The sequence below is a fragment of the Argiope bruennichi genome, chromosome 4 (assembly GCF_947563725.1).
Source record: "Argiope bruennichi chromosome 4, qqArgBrue1.1, whole genome shotgun sequence".
NCBI classification, from domain to species: Eukaryota; Metazoa; Arthropoda; class Arachnida; order Araneae; family Araneidae; genus Argiope; species Argiope bruennichi.
The window spans coordinates 123,823,692-123,835,882 of NC_079154.1; the positions used below are offsets into that span (position 1 = coordinate 123,823,692).

Here is a 12,191-nt window from a genome sequence, read left to right on the forward strand (position 1 = left end):
ATTCGTCCTCAAATATCACTTGCAAGCAAGATGTTTTCTGACAACTTGTATAAAGCCTAATGTAACGTTTTCTGAAGTAATTACTGTTAATCACGACTTTTTTTTATTTTAGCCCATGGATTAAAAGATTTTCTTTCAAGATTATCTGTCGTAATAAGTTTTACCATCATTTTTTAAAATCATAAAATGGTTCATTTTACAAGTCAAAAATTTATATAATTAGTGTTTTAGGAGTTGAAATTTTAAATTTAGTTTCTTGAAGTAATATGAAAATGCTTATAATAAGATAATCTGATACGAAATTTTTGTTGATATATATAGTCAAAATATCCAAATCAAGTAATTTCCTTAAAATAAATAAAAAATAGTGTGCAATTGTAATTTATGGGCCAAATAAACTGTTCACTTTACAGCTTCTGAAAAAAAAAACAGAAAAAATCATATAGATTAAAAATTAACATACCAATCCATAAAACAGCGCATTTTCAAGTGTTCCGAAGAATTTAAAATCTGCATTTTGAAATTAAATTTTTAAAAGTCAGAAATAAATATGAAAGAAAACTTTGAAAATATGTAATGGTCAACATTTTACTCAACACAGAGATGTTTTAACTAAAAACTCAAAATTCGAACTTTTAGAATTCAACTCATTGAAAATTTTGAATCTGATATCTCAGAGTCAATCTGGAAATTTAACTTCCTAAAGCAATTGCTGTTAAGGAATTGTTATATTAAAAACATAATAGAAATATAACACGAGATTCAAAGGTGTGTTTTAAAACGTTGAAGACGCTACCGCATTTATTATATCTGTGATGTCAGTCATTAAAATCTGAATAAAAATAATTGAAATGAATGAAGTTCTGTCTTTAAAGATCGTCTGGTACAGTATAACCAAATATGACTCTTGCGCCACCAAAATCGAAATAACCAACCTTTAAAGATCGTCTTCTCTGCATTTGATTGATCAGATTAGTAGAGTTTAACATTGTAATACGACAGCATATGGAATGACCTCGTAATCTTTTATCCCAATCAATCAACAATTGTTAGGATACATCCTTCATATTTACTTCAGTAATAACCACAATAATTTAAAAGTTGTATTAATTCCAAATTATTTTTGTAATCCCGTTTTCAGGTTTCTTTCCCGATTTCTAGAATAAATACTGTTACAAAATTTTTTTCTTCTACAAATATCGCAAATTAATCGTAATAATGCAGAGCATTTACTCGATATAGTTCAGCAGCTTGCTTGCTGTCTAATCCTCCAGTTTCGGCGACTCCGACTCCTCTCACACACAACTTCTTCTTCTTTGTTGAGAGGGATTACGGCTCATTGGGGCCGCAGGCCCCACCATCCGTAAATCTAAAAATGGTTAACTTTGGATTGATATGAAACTGACCTTAGTAATTACAGTGCATCATACATGGTTAATTTTAGTTTGGAAGTATTGTTTTCTTGTGTGTGGAAAAAAAAGGGTTATGTATTATTTGTCTGCAATTTAAATTGCAAGGGCACAGCGAGGTCTGCGTTTGTTGCAGGTGTCGTTTATATCATATGTCGGTAGGTTACTTAGGGTAGGGTTGTCTATATTTATGATGTTTTTGCAAATTTTTTGTAAGGATTATATACCAAATTTCATCTGTCTAGCTTAAAGCGTTTTTGATCTAGACAGCTTCTTTGTCACAGACAGACGAATACTTTCAAAAATTTGTTTACCGAAGTCAGGGAACATGATGAATCTCAAAACATCAATTTCGATTTTTTTCAAAATTTCAAAACTTTTCTATAGTTTATCAACGAAAAATTTAAAATGTGAACGAACACAAAGGGTAAATTGAACGAATACAGTGATTATATCCATTTTTATAATGAAAAGGAAATGTTGAAACTTTGCAATAATAAATAAATTAACTGATTTAACTTTTTTTTTTTTAGTTTTCCAAGCGAAAATTTTAAGCTGCAGTTATCGTTATTCTGGTTCTGGTTTGTTTATTTATTCGGTGATATCGTCGTAAGATATTAAAATATTAACTGTGAAAACATTTGAAATTGATTGTTGTAAACAGACTTCTAAGCACTGAAGCACGAATACAAATATGTTATATATATCATATTTGTATTCGATGTTTCATCCCATTTATTTCAAAGAATTTTTCTTTTTGACATATATTTTTCTTTTTGACATTCTATTTTTCATACATTTTCTGAAGTTACTTGAAAAAGCATTTACATACTGAACATGAAATTTGAGATTAATTGTTGAAACAGACTTCTAAAAACTGTAGAGGTTTTTAAATATATTCTATATATATTATATTCTTCTATTATTGCATTCGATGTCTCGTCTCATTTATTTCAATTAATTTTTCTTTTTGACATATCTTTTTCAGGAATTTTCAAGTGATATTTGGCAAAGAACATTTGCATATTGAATAGGAAAACTAACTCAACTCTCCGACTCCATTTTATGCCTCTGCTCTCATCACTTTTCAAGAACTTATCGGCAGCGAAACAGTAATTGCATTTTACACGACAATGAAAATGTCTCCTAAGCGGAAAGTACAGCATCGGTCATTAGTGACCGATGAGGCACTTATCTCACTAATGAGCATTTTCAATTACAGTCATAAGTCAAATGACTTGCATTCATTTTATTTTTATTCGGGATCAGTTGAATAGTTCTTTAATCTTTATATTATTATGTTGGGAGAAGGGTGGAGGGTCAGAGGCAGGTGGTCTGACGATGACCAGAGCTGACAAGAAGGGAGTAAGAGATGTTCCTTAATGAAGAGGGTCCATCGAGATTGGTGGAATGCGGAGAATGGAATGCCTCCTCGTTTGTTTGGAGCCCGCCAAAATTAAAAACATTCTTTTGGAGTCAGGGGTAACATCTCAGTCACCGTCAGTAGGAAAGGACCCAGGGTCTTTTTAGGGGTGTTGGAGAGTCGAAGCATAATCAAATGTTTTTTTCTAGGAAAAAAAAAAACCAGATGTATCTGAAGTTTCATCCTACCTTTTGAATTGAAAGTCAAATGATAATACAAATAAAAGAAACTGATGATAATTTCATAGATCAATCAGGTGGAAAAATTTAACAAATAAATTATATATCATAAATAACTGAATAAACACTAACTGCATTAAAGTTCGAATCGTAATTTAAAAATGAAATTGTAGTTTTATAAGAATGCGTGACAGAAAGAGAAGGTTGCGTGTTCAAATCACGTCCGGGTCACCAATTGTTAAGAGACGTTACTGCCATGTTAAATTAGTTACTATTGAGATTCAATAACTTAATTGAAATAATCAATATAAATTGGAATAAAAACAATTTCAACCACTATTTCTTAGCTAAATTCCAAGTTGTTTATTTAGTAAATTGTTGACTCCGATGTCTTACAAGTTACCATAGCAACTCCAGAATCAATCCGCGCGCTAGCACGTTTTACACAACAAATCAGGTTATATTACAGTTAACAGCCATGCGGAGAATGAATTAACGGAAAATATTAAAAAATTACAACAATGCTTTAAAAATTTATAATATATAATGTAAAAATTAATAATTATTATTTGCCGTTACAAATCTATCAAATGATGAAACACTTTTGTTACTATTCTTATTAATTTTAAAACTGCATTTTTACTTTTTTATATATAAAAAAAAATCGAACTCGGGATTTTGAGGAATCTATACGTTTCCGAACTCAATGCATTCAGTAACACGTTTCCGTAATAATTTTTATATGAATTATTTTCTCTGAACAAAGTAACTCAAAAACTCTTTGATTTAAACTGATGAAATTTGACATAGGGTGTTTACGCCAAATTCGTAGATTTCCGCCAAATTTTATTCATTCAGAGAAAGTATTTGGTTGTCCAAGTGCAAGTTAACACGATAATTATATAAGGAAAAAGAGCAATTATCATGATATAAGATGAGTAAAATTTGGTACACAAATTTTACATTCAAAGTGTAGATATACCTCAAATTTGGAACCAAGTCATTTAAGGGGTTTACATCTGTTAGTGTATACTTTCACAAGTATATCAGCGCGCACTTTGATCATGCATATAGTGCTTTGATGCTCTTTTTTATTATTTTACTATTATTAAAATTATTTTATATTTATTATATTACTAATCGCCTTTGGTGACTAGCTATACTGCCAGTGATTTGGTTGCATTTAATTTTATTTATATCGTTTATTAGATCTTCATGTTTATGATTCTGTCGACTGTCAGACAGTAAAACAGAGATATTTCAATTGTTTTACAGGCACTTTGTATATTATGTACAACTGCAAATGTACATAATTTATATGTATTATGGGGACCTTTCTAGTGGAGGTCAGTCCCATGACATCAGACGGTATTAATAATGACACATGACGATATTAAACACTTGAATATCCAGATATTCTAAATTTCACAATGTTGTAATTTCATTTTTTATATATCTCATAAACTACACAGCTGTTAAACAATATCATTTTTTTAAATTTTCATCAATGGAAAAAAATTATGCCATTTGGTAGTTGATGAAATATTGAAAGTGGTTTGAATATCAGGGCAACATTGTTGAAAATTCGGCAAAAATATATTTTTAAAAAATTTCCAAAATTTAGCAAAAATTCCCACAATTAAAGCGGTATCATTAAAAAGACAATTTCTTAAATTTTCTAACTGCGCGAAATTTAATTTTGTGTAATAATCTTTTCGGGTGTTGTTTCTGAAAAACGCCAAAATTCGGCTTAATTTTTTAAGTAAAAATTCTGATTATTTTTAAAAAATCTCTCCAAGGTTCACATTTTTACTTTCCAAAGTATCTATAGACCAAATTCGGTAGCCACAGGTCAAACAGTCTGACCTGTGCAGCGCCAACACACTCACACACGTTCATCTTTGCTATTAGAATAGATAGGTTTTATTTCAATAATTTAGAAATACTGTCTTGAACTGGAAAATTTAAGTACATGCATACTGATAACGATTAAGTGAATTTTACGAATCTATCACCTTTATCTCCCTTTAAAATTCCAATTTAATAATATGAACCATCTTATACAGAGCTTCTTAAACTGTGCTTCTCATTTCGTAGAGAAGTTGCATATACGATTTTTGGATCATAAAAAACATATGTCCGTTTAGCACCCATAAGTATTCTTCAATATTTGGAGGTAAATTTAATTCAGAAAAACGTCTCCATTTAGACATTTCCTTCAAATTTTGAAATGAGTTATTATTAATCCACCGAAGGAGAAATAATCTAGTCATTTCTACGTTTGAATAGTACCACATTGTTTTAAATGTAAATCGTAAAAAAGCGAAAAATCTAAATGTAGATAGCTATCAAATATAAATAGGTTGGTAAATACCTGATATTCTGTAAATGTTTCTAAGAATTTTAAGGGAGATAGACACAAATATGTCAAAAATCATAACAAAAGATTTGTTTTGTAATAATTCTCTTCCAGGTCCATCTTTTACTTGCGTATGCTATATTGTTTTAAATGCACCTTATTTATAGGTGAAGTTTGTAAAACATTCTTAATAAACCTTATAATAAAACTTTCTAATTCCTATCTTTTAGGACTTATATTTCTTATGAGGTTCAGGTGGGTTGTGTAGTATTTTCTAAGGTGAGATTCCAATCTCTAGTCTCAAACACCACAGCATGATAATGCTTTCGGTTTAATGTTTCAAACTATGTATCATTTTTAAAAGTTTATGCCTACACACAAAAAAAATGTATTTTATATCGTCTCAACGTTAGTAATAAAATTTTTATATGTAACAATATTATAATATCATTATATGTAACTATATTTTTTATGTATATTATATATGTATAATTATATGTAACAATATTTTTAAAAAAGAGTATTAAAATTAAACAAAAAAAATGGAAGTGAAGTAGTTTATTAAAGGGTGAGTTACTTTAAATAAAGTTATTATTTTATTTGAAGTATTTAAACTTTTTATTTCGTTTATATAAACGTTTTAAACAATTCTTTGTGCGATATGGTCCGAAGTTCTTCAGGGACCGTGGCGGTCTGGTGGTAGGGTCTCGGCTTCCGAACCGGAGGGTTACAGGCTCGGGACCTGATTCTACCGAAGAACCATCGTGTAAGCGGATCTGTTGCACGTTGAATCCGCTGGTATGGTATGGTATAGAAATTAGAAGAAGGGGGTGCCCGCTCAGTTGTCCTCCTCCTCTTCTGGTCACGGTCAAAAATTAGGAGGTCCACCCAAAATAAATCTAGTATTGCTTTAAAACAGGCGGTAATATAAATGAAATAAAATGAAGCGAAGTTATTGAGGAAGACGTTAACATTTCATTTATTTTGGAATTAAAAATTCTTTTAACATTTTGAAACCCTTACTTGGCGACTACCTACTATCCAAGAAGTAGCTATGTGCCAAGTTTATTTGTTCTAGATTGAGCTGTATAGAACCCTTAGTATAATTCTCACATCATGTAAATCACAATTCATTGATAACATCCATTCTATAAACATTATCACATTGAAGTGAGCACAAAGAACTCAACAGTTCCTCACAATAAAGGCCATGAGAAATAAGAAATAATATTATAAGGTTTCTTAGATTATAATGCATTTCTTACATGCAGAATCTTCATTATTCATGCCCGTGTGGGTGTTTTTGTTCATATAACTACATTTGGATATCAGGGCCAAAGAGTTGAGAATTCCAAACTCATTGCTCTCAAAGAATCATTTTGCATGGGTGTGACTGACGCTTTCTATCTGGAACATTATTACTGACCAATTCACATCATGGACCTGATTTATGTCTTCCATCTCAAATTTGATTGCTGATTAATTCTCGTCATGGACTTAATTTATATTTTCCATCCCAAATTTTACTGCTGAGCAATTCGCATCACGGACCTGATTTATTTTTTCCATCTCAATTTGTTTTGCTGTCGAATTCATGCAATGAATCTGACTCACGCTTTCTATCTCGATAATTGTTGTTGATTGATTGCATTTGTTCACAATCCGAGAATCCATAGCAAAGAGGGAGTGTTAGAGTTTATGTTGATCAAAGTCATTTTTCTTTAAATAATTTCAAAAATTCTCTTTATTTGATGCTCAAATATCTTCTTGCTATTGTGGAAGACAAAATGGGGATGTTGTTTGAGATTGCTTTCTCGTCACTTAATCACCGATCAGAATTATTAGGAACATCCCAAACAAACTACATATAAAACTTCGAACTAATCAATAAATTTAGACAAATGTTTTTTTATCGAACTTTATTTAGTTATTTTTGCTAATTATCCAATAAAAGTTTCACTGTGCTATTTCACGCTCATTCTTCAGAGTACAAAAGGGTTGCAAAAAAAAAAAAAAAAAAATCTTCCCTGAATTTATAGGAATATGATTTTTTTTCCATGTCGCTCCAAAAAAGACCTTGAGCTGAAAAAGTCGAAGAAAGTGTGATGTAAGGTAATGATTTTCACTTCTAGAAACTATTATCGTTATTCCAGAGCCAATATGAAAAGAAAAATCAAACGCACCGAAATAAATCGTGTCTCGAGACGTTTCGAAATTCGGACGGTTCTTAAGGAGGGAATGTGCGCAGGTGGGTGCGCGCGGGGATCTTCCGTCCGAAGTTTCCGAGCGGGACAAAATCGGGGGAGATTCGAGAGCGTGCGGATGCCGATCGTGCCGGGCGCCTACCTCTGGCTGGCCGCCGCCTCCCTCCTACTCCTGCCAGGTGAGTTATACTTCAGAATTTTTTTTTTTTAAATTTTCCTTGAATTTTTGAAACATGGTTGCATAGCTTGAATACTGGTAAGAAATTTTAAACATAATAAATCTGGGTGGAAATGCTTTCTAAAATTCTTTGAATTTTTAGAAAGCATGGTCTGCAAATTGGTCAAGAATCAGAACCATGTTCAGTTCTATAAATTTGGATATTTCATTTCCTAAAAACCACTGAATTTTTAAGGACTTGTTAGTATGGCTTAAGGATTGGCCATGAATTTGTTTAAGTCATAGTTTTTGTTACAATGATATTTTATAAAACGGCTGGGAATTCAGCCGTTTGATATTAGAGTATTGCAGTGGAAATGATGACGAATAAAAAGTCTCCAAAGATTGGGTCCGACAAAAGGAAAGATTTAATTTAAATGCAATTTATTACGAGGAAATGGAATTGAACACATGATGAACTATTTACAGATATGACGGGGAAAACTTATAAAAACATAAACGGTCATTTCAGGACCTGAGACCAATACCGAACCAAAACAGCTTACAAACATAACGACACGTATTTTATATCATGTCTTAATTCTAAAGTTTTTATATTACAGTTGCTAGGTTACATAAATATCAGATGCGATACCGATTAAATAGTTAAATGTTTAATGTCACGTGAAGTGATTTATTCATACCAATGACGCACAAAAGCAGGTTCAAAATGCATTGCATCATTTTTTCAATAAAGTACGGGAGACAAAATAATTTGGAATTTATAACCTTAATGCCGAAATTTCCTAACAGTTTTTAATTTCGAAAACAAAAATGTTCGCATTTTCAAATTGTTTCATGACAAAAATTAATATACTACGAGTTTTCAAGCTTCCTCTCCCCCCCCCCCCACCCAGACGTGTTGAAATTCAATTTGGAATGGTGGAAGTTTTGGGAGTTTTCAATTAGATTTCGCTCGATTCTTCAAAGTTTTATAAGAAAGTGGCACCAAAATTATTTTAATTGCTACACTAAAAGTTCAAAGCCACAGTTTAGATAGCAATGTATAATTTCTGTATGACAATGAGGCTTGTATTTATTCTTCATTAGTAATCTGTGTAGGAAAAAAATTATTTCTATTGCTATAGTACGCAACCTCTCATTGAAATAACGAAGTAGAATATTGAAGAATGAGAAATCAGGACACCTCTTAGATAATATTGGCTTAATATTTCAGCAATAATTAAAAAAAGGGGTAGTAAAAATAATTTTGCTTTCAACACAATTTAGCTATTTTGTAATTAAAATTAATTATTTTATTTCAGTTTTAGCCTAATATGTCATCCCCAGATTTTCTAACTGTTATAAAATGTAAAGAATTTCCTATTGGAACCATGAGAAGTATTTTCTGTTCTAGAGGGTGCATTCTGTGTTCCACCAAGTATTAATTCCCTATTCCTGAAATATGTTGTGTAACTATTTCATTACTAAAACTTATTTGGGTGATATAAATTACAAATTCTTGAAGATGGGGTAGGTGTTTTGCATTCTTAGATATCTTGTTTTTTGCTGTATTTTAAATTATTATTATTATTATTAAAATTGAATGAAACTGTCTTTTACGCCAATGCACAATTTTTTCTCTTAATTAGATTCTTTAAAAGTTTTTATCCTCGTAATTTCCTATCAGATTGACAAAAATTTTGGGACTCCGAATTTTGAACATTAATAAGGAAATCGGAACATTAATTCATAATTAATTACAAGAAATGCAATAAAAAACTTATTAAATAAATTTTAATAGAAAAATGTAAATTATGAGCATTTTATTGATTTTTTTTTAGTAAATGTTGAATTTTTTTAAATTTAGCAATATATCTTATAATTGCAAAAATCCTACTTTAAATAATTAAGAATAATTTAGTAATAAAGTATGAATTTGTTTTCAAAAATTAAACTTCTTTAAGTGTTTTTCATTAAAGCTTTATTTATATATTTTATATTCTTTGGTGACTTCATCTCTACAAATATGGAAGTATATTTATACCAACAAAATATTCATAATTCACGAACATACAAATATGGAAGAATTTTTATTCTCTAAACAGGTAAAAGAAAATTTCAAATAAATTTCTGCCATTAAAAATCTTTTTGATACAAAAACGTCGCAAGGTAAAATGAGAGGCCTATTCCTGATCATGTATAAGATTTCCAAATTTCTGTAACGCTGATTGTATGAAACTGATCATACTCCATTTCTGAAATAAGAAAAACTTTCTTATGTCATAGGAAAACTTTTAGGCTCCTGTGACATTGATTAGGTGAAACTGGAAATGCATATTTTTGGCGTAAAATTTGGCGCATATTTTTGGCGTATACTTCACTTCTGGCTTAAAAATATGTATTTTCAGATATAGTATTTAAAAAAAAAAAAAAATCTGGGAACAGACAAAAAGAATTTTTTTTAAAGTTATTAATTTTTTTAGAAACCGTTATTATTAAATAATGATCTATGGAAACAAATGAAGTTTAATTTCCCCCTTTGCGCATGTAATGAAATTTACGACTTACTAACAAAATTTGAATAAAAACTAAAGGATCTTAAAGAAACCAGCTAGAGTTGTCACCTCAAAACTTTCTCTTATATTCTTTAATAAAGTTTTTAAACCAGAGAACACTTGCATGGCTTTGGTTTACAATATTGGAATAAATTTAATATTTTTACTAAATCTGTCGTGTTAGCCTTGGCGAGTTTTATTGGCGATTTATTCCTGACATGCCGCTAATAACATCCAAAAATCGAATCACTATTTTAGATTCGTTTTTCTTTATTAATTGAAATATAAATTTGTTGAAAAATTTATACTTGTAGTTACAAAATCTGATACCAGATTTAATATTTTTATCTCATTGCGTTTTTGTACTACAAAAATTTTAATTTAATTTGCGTTACCAAATTTTATCTATCTAGATCTCTTCATTTTATAGTTATCATGTTAACTTATCTTCGAACAACTGGGCAGACAGATTTCCTCCGAAAGAATTTTCCTCAGAATTTGACAAAAATCTACAAATTTGTTGTGAGGATCGTATACGAAATTGCATCCGTTTAAATCAAAGCGTTTTAGAGTTATCTTTGTCAAAGACAGACAGACTGACATTTTTCAAAAATGTATTTCTCGAATTCAAGGATTTCTATAATGTGAAGATTCGACAAAATCTTGTTAGATTTTTTTTTTTTCGATTACAATATTTTCTCTATATTACGTACATGAGAAAGTAAAGAAATGAGTGTAAAAGTTATTATTATCTGATTGAATACGCATTGTGCACTTATTTTCTTTTAATTTATGAATGAAATACAATTGGAATTCGCAAAATTCTCCATACATATGCATTTTTTTTCGTAGGAAAAAATATTGGCTGTTATAAATTTAATTTTCCTTCAACTAACGTGCAATTGCTATATAAAATATTGATGCAGAGAACTTAATCAATATAAAAAAGAACTGTATATACTTTGAAAAGGTGATATTTTTCTTAAATTTCATGCAAGCGATCTCGCTTGCACTCAGCTGGAAATATTTTGAATTGCAAATTCTGAATCATTGTTCTCATGCTTAAGAACAATCGCCTTGAAGATAAAAATGGGCTTTTATCGACGCATTACATCAACTGCAATGGTTTTACTTCAATCCCTCCCCTTTCTCTTTCAACGTGAAATTCCTTGGAAGAACTTCTCAATAAAAATCATGCGTAACATTTTCTAAGGAACACCGTATTCTTTTCCCTTTAATGGCAATCCATTAGCTAATATCTTAAGATTTGCATTGTGAATTGAAAATATTAAACATAAACAAATCATCTTAAATATCTGCCATGTATTGTATTTATTTATTCTGCATGAAAAATATTAGTATAATCCAAAAGTATATAGATGACAAAAAGGCTCAATTTATGAAGATGATTCTGCGAAATCATTATTCAATGCTGAATTTACAGGTGTCGATGACTTTAAAAAAGTTGTGGTCAGAATAATAATTTTCATTGATTCATTTCAATTAATTTTATTATTAAAAATAGAATATCTTATTTTTATATATCTTTATCTTTTATCTATATTTTTTATAGATCTAAACTATAATATTTATCAAATATTTTTTTTTCTGTGGGAAGCTTATTGATAGTAATAAAAGAATATTATGAAATATATATGACATATAAAAAGAATAAATGAAAAAATAATAAGGGAGAATTCCCTCCCTTAAATTTTAAAATAAAAAAAACAATAAAAACAAAGCTTGAAACCGATGAAACTTTTCTAGAAAAACGATATTGCTCCCTTTTAATGCTTTTTGGATATTTTAGAAATTAACTGAGAGATGTTCACTATCTACTCTCTATGGAAAAAGGGTGCCAGTTAACAAAATTGGCTTGTTTTTGTGTTTCAGTTCTACATC

At 29.9% G+C, this 12,191-nt stretch overlaps 1 protein-coding gene across 1 annotated transcript in view; it reads left to right on the forward strand.

Moving 5' to 3' along the window:
- The first annotated feature begins 7,530 nt into the window (after positions 1-7,530).
- LOC129966431 (uncharacterized) overlaps positions 7,531-12,191 on the forward strand; it is a 144,033-nt gene continuing 139,372 nt past the window's right edge. The window contains exon 1 of the mRNA XM_056080855.1: positions 7,531-7,753. Coding sequence (XP_055936830.1) covers positions 7,531-7,753 — 223 coding nt within the window. The remainder of the gene's footprint in view (positions 7,754-12,191) is intronic.